General features: G+C 48.6%; 1 protein-coding gene across 1 annotated transcript in view; it reads left to right on the top strand.

Annotated features, from left to right (window-relative positions):
* Nucleotides 1-13,230, top strand: part of LOC130107729 (filamin-B) — a 139,288-nt gene that overhangs the window by 91,860 nt on the left and 34,198 nt on the right. The window contains 10 exon segments of the mRNA XM_056274456.1: nucleotides 1,566-1,728; nucleotides 2,911-3,071; nucleotides 7,620-7,787; nucleotides 8,213-8,336; nucleotides 8,632-8,785; nucleotides 8,875-9,064; nucleotides 9,874-10,121; nucleotides 11,519-11,605; nucleotides 12,255-12,360; nucleotides 13,033-13,173. Of these exon segments, the coding sequence (XP_056130431.1) occupies nucleotides 1,566-1,728; nucleotides 2,911-3,071; nucleotides 7,620-7,787; nucleotides 8,213-8,336; nucleotides 8,632-8,785; nucleotides 8,875-9,064; nucleotides 9,874-10,121; nucleotides 11,519-11,605; nucleotides 12,255-12,360; nucleotides 13,033-13,173 (1,542 nt within the window).

Raw genomic sequence — 13,230 nt, forward strand, 5'->3', positions numbered from 1 at the left:
GACCAAAGCGTGTCTGCTCGTGAAGTTGTGTCTTCAGTCCACATACTTCACATACAGGAGGCAGTACTATAGGCAGAGCCGTGGGGGTGCTATGGGTCCCCCAGGGGCCAACTTGTATATGGAGGAAGTGGAAAAGAGGCTCTGATGTCCGGTCCTGGGACACCACCTAGCCATTGGTTCAGATTTGTGGACGACACCTGGGTTAAAATTTAAATCTCAGGACGTACCACATTTCACCAACCACATGAACTCTGTGGACCCCACATCAAGCTCACCAGGGAGGAAGTGGAACATGACAGGGTAGTCTTCTTACACTGTGACATTACAGTTGGTGATGGAGGACATTTGATTGTTGAAGTTTACCATAAACCAACACATACTGGTCAGTACTTCACTTTGACTCTCATCGTCCACGGGAGCACGAACTAGGAGTCATCAGGACGCCGGACCACCGAGCTGACAACGTCCCCACCGACACAGCGGCTGGGGAGGGGGAGAAACCCCACATTAAACAGGCCCTGGTTAAGTGTGGTCATCCTAACTGGGGGTTCGTCAAAGCCAGGAAGACGCCCAGACAGTGCAGCAGCTCATCCAAGACAGGAGGAGGACAACAGCTGTCTTAAGTCTAAACCAGTGGTGATTCTGTATGTGGAGGGAGTGTCGGAACAGTTGAGACCCGTAATTTTGAAACAGTTGCTTTCAAATCCAAAACACACTGAGCCAGAAGTCAGTCCACCCCAAGGATCTGGTTCCCCGGCACAAACGGAGCAATATAGTGTACGCTGTTAAGTGCCGGGAGGATTGTCATAATTTGTAAGTCGAGGAAACTAAACAGAGGATGGCACAACACAGGAGAGCTAACGCGTCAGGCCAGGACTCCACAGTCTGCACCATCTACACAGTCTGCACCATCTACACAGTCTACACCATCTACACAGTCTGCACCATCTGCACAGTCTGCACCATCTACACAGTCTACACCATCTACACAGTCTGCACCATCTACACAGTCTGCACCATCTGCACAGTCTGCACCATCTACACAGTCTACACCATCTACACAGTCTACACCATCTACACAGTCTACACCATCTACACACAGTCTGCACCATCTACACAGTCTGCACCATCTACACAGTCTACACCATCTACACAGTCTGCACCATCTACACAGTCTACACCATCTACACAGTCTACACCATCTACACAGTCTACACCATCTACACAGTCTGCACCATCTACAGTCTGCACCATCTACACAGTCTACACCATCTACAGGCCAGTGGCCACTCTTTCAAGGATGAGGATGTGCACATCCTTGATAGGGAGGAATGCTGGTTTGAACGGGGAGTCAAAGAGGCCATCTATGTGAAGAGGGAACGAGTGTCCCTTAACCCGGGGGGGGGGGGGGCTAAGAGTACATCTGTCTCCATCTTACGATGCTGTGATTGCAAACAGGGAATTGAACCCTAAACCCTGATCCCCCCTGCCCCCGAGGTAAAGCACAGAGGACCGTGAAGGGATTTATTCCCATAGCAACAGTGAAATCTGTGGTGTGTCTCCAGGTGTCCACAGTGTTCAGGTGTTGTACGATGACACTTCCGTCCCCAAGAGTCCGTTCCGGGTTTCAGTCTCCGAGGGATGCGCCCCCAGCAGGGTGGTGGCTACCGGCGCCGGTCTGGAGCAAGCGCTGACGGACAAACCCAACCACTTCAACATCATCACGAGGTAGGTTACTTTACTCAGCTGGCGTGTCAACCTGCTGATACTGCTGCTTGTGTTTGTTAATGAGCATCTGGGGTTTTTTGGTTTTTTTACTTCTGCTATTATTTTCTTGTGGGGTTTTGTTTAGCGTTGGCCTGTGTGCTCGCTGATGTGTGTGTCGCCGTGTTGTCCTGCTGCGAGTGCTTCGTCTTAACGGCTTTGTTTTTCTTTTGTGCCGCTTCTGCTGCCCTGTTTCCACGTGCTGTCCTGTGTCTCGTCACATGGAGCTGACGGGGAGGGAAAAGGGTTTTGTTTTCCCCTCTGTTGTGCTACTAGTTACAGCTGGCCATGTAGATAGTGTGTATTAATGTGTCGGCCCACTAGGTCAAATGTTTTAACGGTTAAAAAATTCTGTCTTTCCGTGTTTCTTCTTCTCTGACGATCGATCAAACTTCCTCTATGTTGCAAATTTGCGGTATGAACACTGAACTCCATACATGACTTTGCAAAAAGTCCAAAGTAATGTAGTTCGTCGGCTTTAAAACGTAGCAGTGGGGCGTCCGGGTTGCGTAGCGGTCTATTCCGTTGCCTACCAAGGCCGGGATCGCTGGTTCGAATCCCCGTGTTACCTCCGGCTTGGTCGGGCGTCCCTGCAGACACTATTGGTCGTGTCTGCGGGTGGGAAGCCGGATGTGGGTGTGTGTCCTGGTCGCTGCACTGGCGCCTCCTCTGATCAGTTGAGGCGCCTGTTCGGGGGGGGGGGGCTGGGGAAAATAGCGTGATCCTCCCATGCACTACGTCCCCCTGGTGAAACTCCTCACTGTCAGGTGAAAAGAAGCGGCTGGCGACTCCACATGTTGTAGTCTGCAGCCCTCCTCGGATCGGCAGAGGGGGGTGGAGCAGACACCAGGACGGCTCGGAAGAGCGGGGTGATTGTCGGATACAATTTGGGAGAAAAACAAAAATCCCCAAAAAAATTAATAAATTATAGTAATGCATTCAAAGATGCAGAGAACGCACAAAGAATGGATCTGACACAAACAGAAGTGTGTGTGGGGGGGGGGTGAATAAAACACCGGTTTGGGTAAGGGGCCGTGTGCTCGTTGGTGCACTTGTATAAGAATATGAGAGTGTGCAGATGGGCCGTCTCTCCCTCCCCTACTCCCCCCTGATTTACGGCTCCTCCGTACGTTGGTCTGTTCTCAGAGGGGCCGGTATCGGTGGTCTGGGCATTACAGTGGAGGGTCCATCAGAGTCCAAGATGTCTTGTAAAGACAACAAAGATGGCAGCTGCAGCGTGGAGTACGTACCCTTCACGCCCGGACTCTACGATGTCAACATCACGTATGGAGGACAACACATTCCCGGTGAGTAAATCCTCGTTGGAAAGTCGGGGGGGGGGGGGGGGTTCCGAGTGATGGCACTGACCTCAGGTGTTTAGACAGACTCTGCTGTTGAAAGGCAGAGTTTATGAGGCCTCTTAAATTGTACATGAAAAGAGGGTTATTCACTCTGTCTCATGTCGGGTACACGTTAGTACACCTCCACGTAGTACACTGTGTACTTACTGGCGTATTGCATGACTTTTGAAAGGGTGGTGTCTCAAATCGAGCACGGCTGTTGTGCACTTACTGGAAATGACGATTGCAACATTTGACCACCACCACTTCTTCTTCTTCTTCTTCTTCTTCTTCTTCTTTTTAATGGTGAATTGCAACATTTGACTGTAATTGTCATCCGCCAAAATATCTGCCGGCTCTTTTGCTCACTTGACTTCCTTTCAATTTTATTAAAAATGAACGTATTTCTGCCCTGTGATGGACTGGCGGCCTGTCCAGGTGTCTCCCCGCCTGCCCACCCAGTGGCTGCTGGAGCGGGCTCCATCATCCCCGCCACCCTGAGAGCAGGATAAGCGGTTTGGATAATGGATGGATAAATGTACTTTTACTTGCTTGTGTGTGCCCCCATTTGACGTGACATGGAAATTACGCCGTGGGTGACAATCGCAGTCAAATGGCAATTGGCGTTAATACTTTGCCCAGTGGCGGTTGTATAACTTAAGTTTGTATAGTGTGGTTTTCACCATAGCAATCACAACAGCTCTACAAACCCCAAAACAGCAATCATGAGATAATTATTAAAGATAATTAAGATTCTTAAAGATAATGATACGATAATTCAGTGTGGAGTCATCCCCAAAACTGGGAGCCTCCGTTTAATCGCACGAGTCTCGAGTTTGACCCTTGACCCCTACTTGCTAAGAGGTCATAGGGCAAAAAGAGAATTTTGTTCTTCACTGGCTGGGGAGTTTTTCAATCTAATTTGAAAAATCATTTTCATTAAAGTTGAAAATGAAATGGAAAAAAAAATCAATTAAAAGTCCTACTCTGTGTTCAGTAGGACCCTTATCCCCTCCTCGGTGAAAAAGAAATCATATTTCCCTTTCAGCAGAAGAACTCGAGATAAAACCAGAGCTGAAACCTCCGAGGCTGAAAAATTAAGCCAACGCGGAAGTGCCAAATACTGTAGTTCCTCTAATGGCCACTTGAGGCTGGCTCTAAAAGCGAGTCAATCCCCCATAGATCCCCATTTTACAATGCCCAACTTTACAGCAGATGAAAACATGTTTACAGCCTGGTACATGAAACGGTTGTGGTCTCGAAACGGTTTTGGTCTCGAAAGCTAATTTCCCTGATCATGACGACTTTATAACTCACTGATTTAAATTATGTTAAGGCTTAAAGTTAATTAAGGGCGTGGCCGCTGACCGGTGGGTCAGGACCGTGTCGCAATGCTTATCCAAGACACTGTGGCCATTTAAATAGCCATGAACTTGTGTTTGGGTGAGTTTTTTGGTCTTGTCTGGTTGGTAATCTATTCATGTAAAGAATTATTTTCTCTCAGCGAATCTCTTAGTTACACTGGTACTGTTCATGTGAATCAGCCATTTGTGTTGGTCTTGCTGTTTTGGCGTGCGATACATTTGAAATGAGCTGCAGTCAGCCAGGATATACCAAAACGAGACTCTTGAAACGTGTATCGTCTTTCCATGTTGAAAAATGTTTTTTCAGCCAATTTCTTAGTTGCGTCACACTGATATTGTTGATGTGGAGCTGCCATTTCGAGTTGGTCTTGTTGTCTTGGCATGCGATTAATTTGAACTGCGACTTCAAATGGTGGAGCCAGTGCAGTAAGGATGTAGGCAAGGATGTAGGCAAGCATAATGTCTTTGGTTTCTCAGTCAGAGTCACCCCTCACTCCTCCCCCAGCTCCACCCTCTTGTCCAAATATGGTCACGCCTGGTTTCAAAAAACCAAGATGGCGATGGGAAAATGCCAATCTTCAGGCTTCAAAACAGTTGTCCACAAACCAATGGGGGACATCACGGTGTCTATTTCCATTATCTTATATAGTCTGTGGATAAGACTTAGGTTAATTTACAAACTTAAGTGGACTTAATTTTAGGGAAACTTGATGTTTAGCATCAGACAGAAACGATCTCATCGGACCTTCACTTTTGCCTGCAATGGTGATGGACAGGTTGACGGACGAGATCAGGCAGGAGTCTCCTTCGACTATGATGCTTGTGGATGACATGGTGATCTGTAGCGAGAGTAGGGTGCAGGTGGAGGAGAGCCTGGAGAGGTGGAGGTATGCACTGGAGAGAAGAGGAATGAAAGACAGTAGGAGCAAGACGGAATACATATATGTGAACGAGAGGGAGGACAGTGGAATGGTGAGGATGCAAGGAGTAGAGGTGACGAAGGTGTATGAGTTTAAATACTTGGGGTCAACTGTCCAAAGTAGCGGGGAGTGCAGAAGAGAGGTGAAGAAGAGGGTGCAGGCAGGGTGGAGTGGGTGGAGAAGATTGTCAGGAGTGATGTGTGACAGAAGGGTACCAGCAAGAGTTAAAGGGAAGGTTTACAAGATGGTGGTGAGACCAGCTATGTTGTATGGTTTGGAGACAGTGGCACTGATGAAAAGACAGGAGGAGGAGCTGGAGGTGGCAGAGATGAAGATGATAAGCTTTTCATTGAGAGTGATGAAGAAGGACAGGATTAGGAACGAGTATAGTATTAGAGGGACAGCTCAGGTTGGAGGGTTTGGAGACAAAGCAAGAGAGACAAGATGGAGATGGTGTGGACATGTGTGGAGGAGAGATGCTGGGTATACTGGGAGAAGGATGCTGAATATGGAGCTGCCAGGGAAGAGGAGAAGAGGAAGGCCAAAGAGGAGGTTTATGGATGTGGTGAGGGAGGACATGCAGGTGGCTGGTGTGACAGAGGAAGATGCAGAGGACAGGAAGAGATGGAAACGGATGATCAGCTGTGGCGCCCCCTAACGGGAGCAGCTGGTAGTAGTAGTAGTAGTAGATCATGTTTACTTTGCCTTCTTCCTTTTCAGATCAACAGTCGTGTTTCATTGGCTGGATGTAAATGCAGCGGTTAATGTTACTGGCTGTTGTTAAACAATGCGGTTGACGTGACAGACTGCTGTAAAAGGAAGTGGTTTTGTTTAATTGACTTTCTCCGGTACCCTGTTAAAGGTGCTTTCATTTAGCACTGGTGGTTTGTGGTTCAGCTTTGTGGATGTCTGTCTCAACGGCAGGGTGTCAGGTTTTGGGTTTTTTTTTTTCGGTCATAGGTTTTCTGCCAAACACACAGTGTTGAAAGAGGTAGGGTTTCCTAGTGCACCCAGAGTATATCCAGATTTAAGGCACTGAGTTGTTGAAGCAACTAAACAAGAACATGTTTTACTTCCCTCATCCAAGTCAGGTAAAGTTGGGTTTTTTTTACATCAATAGAGGAATTAAATAAAAGATCTATTTGTTTTTTATATAATTTAACATTTTAATTTTATTTATATAATTATATATATATATATATATATATATATATATAATTTATAATTTTTTTTTATGTAATTTTTATATAATTATTTGAATTTTATCATTTTTTTGATAATTATTTTTATACATGTTATAATTGTTCTAATGGGAGCAGCTGAAAGCAGTAGTAGTAGACATAATTATCGTAACATTTTCTGAAATGATTTTAACCAGAAAGAAAATGAATATGTAAGCCAGCTGAAAGTATGATAAAGAGCTCACAGAGAGTTGAATCGGTTCATCTGGACACGTTTATTGCGAGGAACTGATTCAACTTTCTGTGATTTCCTTACCTGGACTATGGAGCATGCATAACGACATGTGGTAAGGAGGTTAATATGTTGTTGCTGGAAACCTTTAAAAAAAACTGATGAAATGCCTGCACGACTCAACATCGCGTCATTCGCTTCTATGACAAAATAATGAATTTTAAAAAGTTAGAGGCTGAGTGAACTCGCGGTGAAAATACAGTTAGGAAGATGACCATGATATAAGCTAGTGGTTAATATTAATGGTCCCTAACAAGCTGCATGTCATTTAGTGCTGGTGGGCTATCTAGTCTTTTAAAACTAAAACCACCTTGGTCCACTTCATCTTAACGTATAAACTGATGGGGCGTCCGGGTGGCATGGCGGTCTGTTCCGTTGCCTACCAACACGGGGATCGGCGGTTCGAATCCCTGTTACCTCCGGCTTGGTCGGGCGTCCCTACAGACACAACTGGCCATGTCTGTGGGTGGGAAGTCGGATCATCCATCATCCACTGACGTCAGTGGTTGATGGAAGTTGACCAGTTTGCTACGGCGTGCTGCAGCGATACAAACAATGACAAGTGTTGTGCACATTAACAAGATGCCGCCGCTATGACGACTCCATGGAAGTAAGGTTGGGAATCAGCAACGTTCCCTTTAAATCCCGGAGTTCTGTATTTTCTCTCTCTCCTGAAGGAGGGCTGCACTGACTCACACACCGCTACTCCATTCATTTGTCCAACTCCAGACTAAAGCGCTCCTCTCTCGGCTTCCCAGGCAGTCCATTCAAGGTCCCGGTGAAGGATGTAGTTGACTCAAGCAAGGTCAAGGTGTCCGGTCCCGGCGTTGGGTCGGGGGTCAGGGCTAATATCCCACAATCCTTCACTGTCGACTGCAGCAGGGCAGGCGTGGCCCCGCTGGCCGTGGCTGTCACCGGTCCCAAAGGTGAATTAACTCAAACACGGAAACTTCTTAACTTTCCTTTGCAAAAACAGAGCTGTTGTTGGTATATTATTATTTGGTAGTTGTGCGATGGCAGCGGTAGAAGCAGGATTGGCAGACATATTTCACATTTCAGTGCCGCCTGTCAAAGCCCAGTCTCAAATCTACCGCTAGTTTCCTATAATATGATGAGACAGCCAACACCCAACTATTGCTACCTTGCCCAGGCTAGCTACCTAAAGGATGTGGAACAGGAATTTAGATGTTAATCAGTTAATAAGTTTATAATCGGTTAGTTATTAGCGTTAATGCATTCAATGGATCATTCATCTGACCCAACTCCCAAGTGTGCATAATGCCGTGTGTGCATATAGCGACGCATGTGTCTGTCCCTGTGCTTGTCTCTCTAAATGTGTATGTGTGTTCAGGTCTTGCTGAGCCCGTGGATGTTAAGGACAATGGGGATGGTACTCACACAGTGACCTACACCCCGTCTCTGGAGGGGCCGTACTCGGTAGCAGTCCGATACGCAGACCAAGAAGTCCCACGCAGGTTTCTGCTCACAACTATTCAGATTCAATAGATTCTGACCACAGCAGTGGTCATCTCTGATACACACAAACCCTCAGTGAGTCCCCGAGCACTGGTTCTGCTGGGAGCTACCCTGCAGAACCAGTCTAGTGGCCAGTTACTGGGATATGCCCGGTACATCTATAGTCTTATACTTGACATTTTGGGGTTCAATGCCTTTCTTAAGGGCAGTCGTTGTGTTAATAGTTGTTTTTTAAGAGTGCGTAGAAAATGACATGGTGTGTTATTCTCTCTCTGGGTCTTTCTCTCTTCTCAGTCCCTTTAAGTTCAGGGTTCTGCCGACTCACGATGCCAGTAAAGTCCGGGCCAGTGGTCCCGGTCTCACCACAGGCGTTCCAGCGAGTTTCCCTGTGGAGTTCACCATTGACGCCAAAGATGCTGGACAGGGGCAGCTGTCAGTGCTCATCACCGTGAGTACAACACACACACACACACACACACACACACAGAGAAACATGCAGGAAAAAAACACAAACTCCCTTCCTGCTCCCCCCCTCAGGACCTGGACGGCAAGCCCAAGCGAACCAGTATCCATGACAACGGAGACGGGACGTACCGCGTGTCATACGTGCCGGATAAGGTGGGCCGGTACACCATCGTGATAAAATACGGCGGCGATGAAATCCCTGCCTCGCCCTACCGGGTCAGAGCCACGGCCACCGGAGACGCCAGCAAGTGTACCGTCAGCGGTCAGTCTCAGCCTTTACGCTGCCATGAGAGTGATTTTTTTTTTTAAATGCCGCATATAAGATACCCTTGATGTGCACAGGGCTGGTTGGTAACAAAATACATATCCCTAAAACGTGCATAGATGAATAGACTCGCTAGCCCTTGGCTAACGGGTCGGACCCTTTAGTAGACTACGGGAGACCCGGGTTTGTGTCCCGGCTGTGGCAGTTCCTGGAATACCCCCCTCCATCGGGAAGGGTTCAGCATATCAACTCCCTCACGTTTCTGGGCGCACACGCTTCCGACGGCCTCGCGGTCTCACCGTCCCACTTCTGACACCGATGTAGCGAAAACGGGGGGCAGCCCGGGAACCGCCACAGCCGGGACACAAACCCGGGTCTGCCGCACCACGGGCGACTATGTTAACCAGTTGACTCAAGGGTCCGACCCGTTAGCCAAGGGCTAGCGAGTCTAATCATCCGTGCGTCTTACATACACATAGTCTATTGATGTCTTATGTGGCGTATAGGTAGACAACTAGACAACTAGTTAACATATTTAAAGACGTGCATATCTTACATGAAATGATTACCCGACAGTGGTCTGTTGAAATGTGCTACTTAAATGTGCTTAATTCTTCTGCTGGCTGAGTTTTCAGTCTGCAGGTTAAATTAAATCAACTAATCTCATATTTGTGTCTCAGTATTGAATGATGGAGTTTATTTTAAATTGCTTAGCTTCTGTATTAGTATTGTCAAACTGCTGAACCCCTCTATTTAATGAATGATTGGCGGGTTGAAGCTGACTCCTCCCTCCTCCGTCCTTTCAGGTCCCGGCGTCGGCCCCACGGTCACCATCGGCGAGGAGCTCGGCCTGGTGGTGAACGCAAAGTCTGCCGGGAAGGGGAAGGTGAGCTGCGTGGTGGTGCAGCCCGACGGCAGTGAGGTGGAGGCCGAGGTTCTGGAAAACGAGGACGGCACCTTCGACATCTTCTACACCGCCCCGGCCCCCGGGAACTACGTCATCTACGTCCGCTTCGGAGGCGAGAACGTCCCGCGCAGTCCCTTCAAAGTCACGGTGAGAACCGGCTGCGCTCCTCAAACCGTGGTGTGTGTGTGTGTGTGTATGTGTGTGTGTGTGTGTGTATGCAACCAGGACTACGTGTTAGCATCTCCATGTATGCTAGGTGCTGTTAGCCCGTGTGCAGGCTGGTCAGTAACAGTGACTGTCTTTCATTCAAGCTAAGCCATGATGTGTGTGTGTGTGTTGTTGGCATATCTTTTTGGAGAAAGCAGTTATACATTTGATACATTAAAACCTTCATATATGGCGTCCGGGTGGCGCGGCAGTCTATTCTGTTGCCTACCAACACGGGGATCGCCGGTTCGAATCCCTGTGTTACACAAACACAATTGGCTGTGTCTGAGGGTGGGAAGCCGGATGTGGGTATGTGCCCTGGTCCTCTGGTCGGTCGGGGCGCCTGTTCAGGGGGGAGGGGGAACTGGGGGGGAGAATAGCGTGATCCTCCCACGTGCTACGTCTGCCTGGTGAAACTCCTCACTGTCAGGTGAAAAGAAGCAGCTGGCGACTCCACATGTATAGGAGGAGGCATGTGGTAGTCTGCAGCCCTCCCCGGATTGGCAGAGGGGGTGGAGCAGAGACCGGGGCGGTTCGGAAGAGTGGGGTAATTGGATACAATTGGGGAGAAAAGTGTGGTGGGGGGGTCCACAAAAGAAAGAAAAGAAACCTTCATCTTTAGTAGAAAACAGTCAATAATATCTTAAGATGTGCGGTAAGATATTGTCTTCATTGAGAATAATCCATGTAAATGTGATGCATGTGCTGCTAAAACACGATATAAGTACTACTTGGGCTTTTGGTGGGGGGAGGGGATTGCTGGACTGACAGCCAATCAGAACTGACCACGGTGATGACATCGCTCATGCACTGAAGTGGAAACGGCCAATCATCTTCGACCTGTTATTTGCATGAGTCTGCCCCTTTACAACTCTTCATCAATTTTCAGTCTGGCGGCCAATCAGAACAATGAACAGGTTGTGTGTTCCGAACGCCCACTGGAAATGGCCCAGTTCATTTAGGGGGCGTAAATAACGAAAGAAAATCGTGAATTTCTAAAAGTGGAGCTGCCGTGTATTTTTGAAAATGACTTCGCCAACATTTGTGGATCACTGGGAATGATGTAAAAAATGCCGGACAAAGGAAAATATGGCCTTTTATGGTAACTGGAATTCTCCACCCTTGAATGTTTTGTGTGTGTGTGTGTGTGTGTATGTGTATGTGTATGTGTGTGTGTGTGTGTGTGTGTGTGTGTGTGTGTGTGTGTGTGAGGGGGAGAGAGTCAGTTGGTGTGTGCTAAATGATGTGTTAGCATGTGAGAGGACGAAGTCGGCGGTTAACCTTTGTTGATGCCCGATTGAGAAGTCAGAGGTTAACCCTTGCTGTTGTATCTTCAGGCTACTGATGAGGTTGTTCCCATGATGCAACAGCAGACATCTCTACAGCAACTGGCTCCTCCCCCTGGAGCTGGCTTCCAGCCCTGGGTACATCACTAACACACACACACACACACACACAAAGACACACACTCGGTCCTAGCTCTCACACACTCCTAGCAATCTGCTCTTCCCTCTCTCATCCCTCCATCCCTCCTCCATCCTGAGTGTGGCGTGATTCCTTCCCTTCTTCTGTCACAGCGATTGTCTCTCTTCATCCTCCACGGTTCACATGTTTAATCTCGTCCCTTCCTCGGTGTCTTGTCGTCCGTCGTCATTCCTCTTCGGCGTCCATCTCAGAAAAGATCAGACTAAAACAAACCGATGTCCGCCAAATGTGTCGCCGAGGCCATCGCCATGACAGCGGGTGCTTGGGGTTTCCCTTCTCCTTATTCCAGGGCTGCTTTAAGTCACTCTCTCTCGCTCTTTCTCGCTCTCTTTTCTGAGTGAGTCTGATCTCCCCCACTTGCCCCTTTCACCCTTCTTCCTGCAGCGTCATCACAACAGTTCCCATATTGCCCCTGTGTGTGCAGGGCTTTGGCAGAGCAGCATGACTCTCATGCAGGGCACTGGGAAGTAGAGTTTTAGGAAGGTGTAAACAAGCTCTCTCTCTCTCTCCCTCTCTCTCTCTCTCTCCCTCCCTCTCTCTCTCTCTCTCTCCCTCCCTCTCTCTCTCTCTCTCTCGCTCTCTCTCCAGGTGACAGCAGATAGTGGCTTCCAGCCTGTCGGCAGTGTGAATGGAACAGGCTTCAGACCGTTTGACATGGTCATCCCCTTCTCCCTCAGAAAGGGAGACATCACGGGTAAGTGACAGACAGATGACTGTGTGATTGTGCAGGTGGCTAGGTAGCCCGGTAGATATCTAGACCGACAGACGGGCGAACGGTTTGATGGAGAAATGTGCAGGCGGATGGATGGATGGATGGCACGGCACGGTGGCGGAGTGGTTACCACGATCGCCTCACAGCAGGAAGATCCTGGGTTCGAACCTCAGGGTAGTCCAACCTTGGGGGTCGTCCCGGGTCGTCCTCTGTGTGGAGTTTGCATGTTCTCCCCCGTGTCCGCGTGGGTTTCCTGCGGGTGCTCCTGTTCCCTCCCACCGTCCTAAGACATGAGGTCAGGGGAATCGGCCGTACTACATTGTCCCTAGGTGTGAATGTTGGCCCTGAGCTGGACTGGCGGCCTGTCCAGGGTGTCTCCCCGCCTGCCGCCCAATGACTGCAGGGATAGGCTCCAGCATCCCACGCCCCCGATTGGGATAAGCGGCTTGGATAATGCATGGATGGAATGGATAGATGAATGGGTGACCACTTTAATCAACAGATGGACTAACGAACTTATTGGTGGATATTTTACATGTTAGATGGACTCCTATCAAGATAAAGTGACCCAGTGCTCCTCTCTTCTCCTCCCACCACATTTACTCTCTCTCTCTCTCTCTCTCTCTCTCTCTCTCTCTCTCTCTCTCGGTCCAGGTGAGGTCCGTATGCCGTCCGGTAGAACAGCCCAGCCTCTGATCACTGATAACCTGGATGGGACGGTCACAGTGCAGTATTCCCCTACTGAGGCCGGTCTACACGAGATGCACATTAAATACAATGGCAGCCACATCCCTGGTCAGTAGACCACATATCCCGTCCCACTGACATCCACGGTCAGCAGACGCACACACA

Source organism: Lampris incognitus, chromosome 2 (genome assembly GCF_029633865.1).
Source record: "Lampris incognitus isolate fLamInc1 chromosome 2, fLamInc1.hap2, whole genome shotgun sequence".
Taxonomy (NCBI): Eukaryota; Metazoa; Chordata; class Actinopteri; order Lampriformes; family Lampridae; genus Lampris; species Lampris incognitus.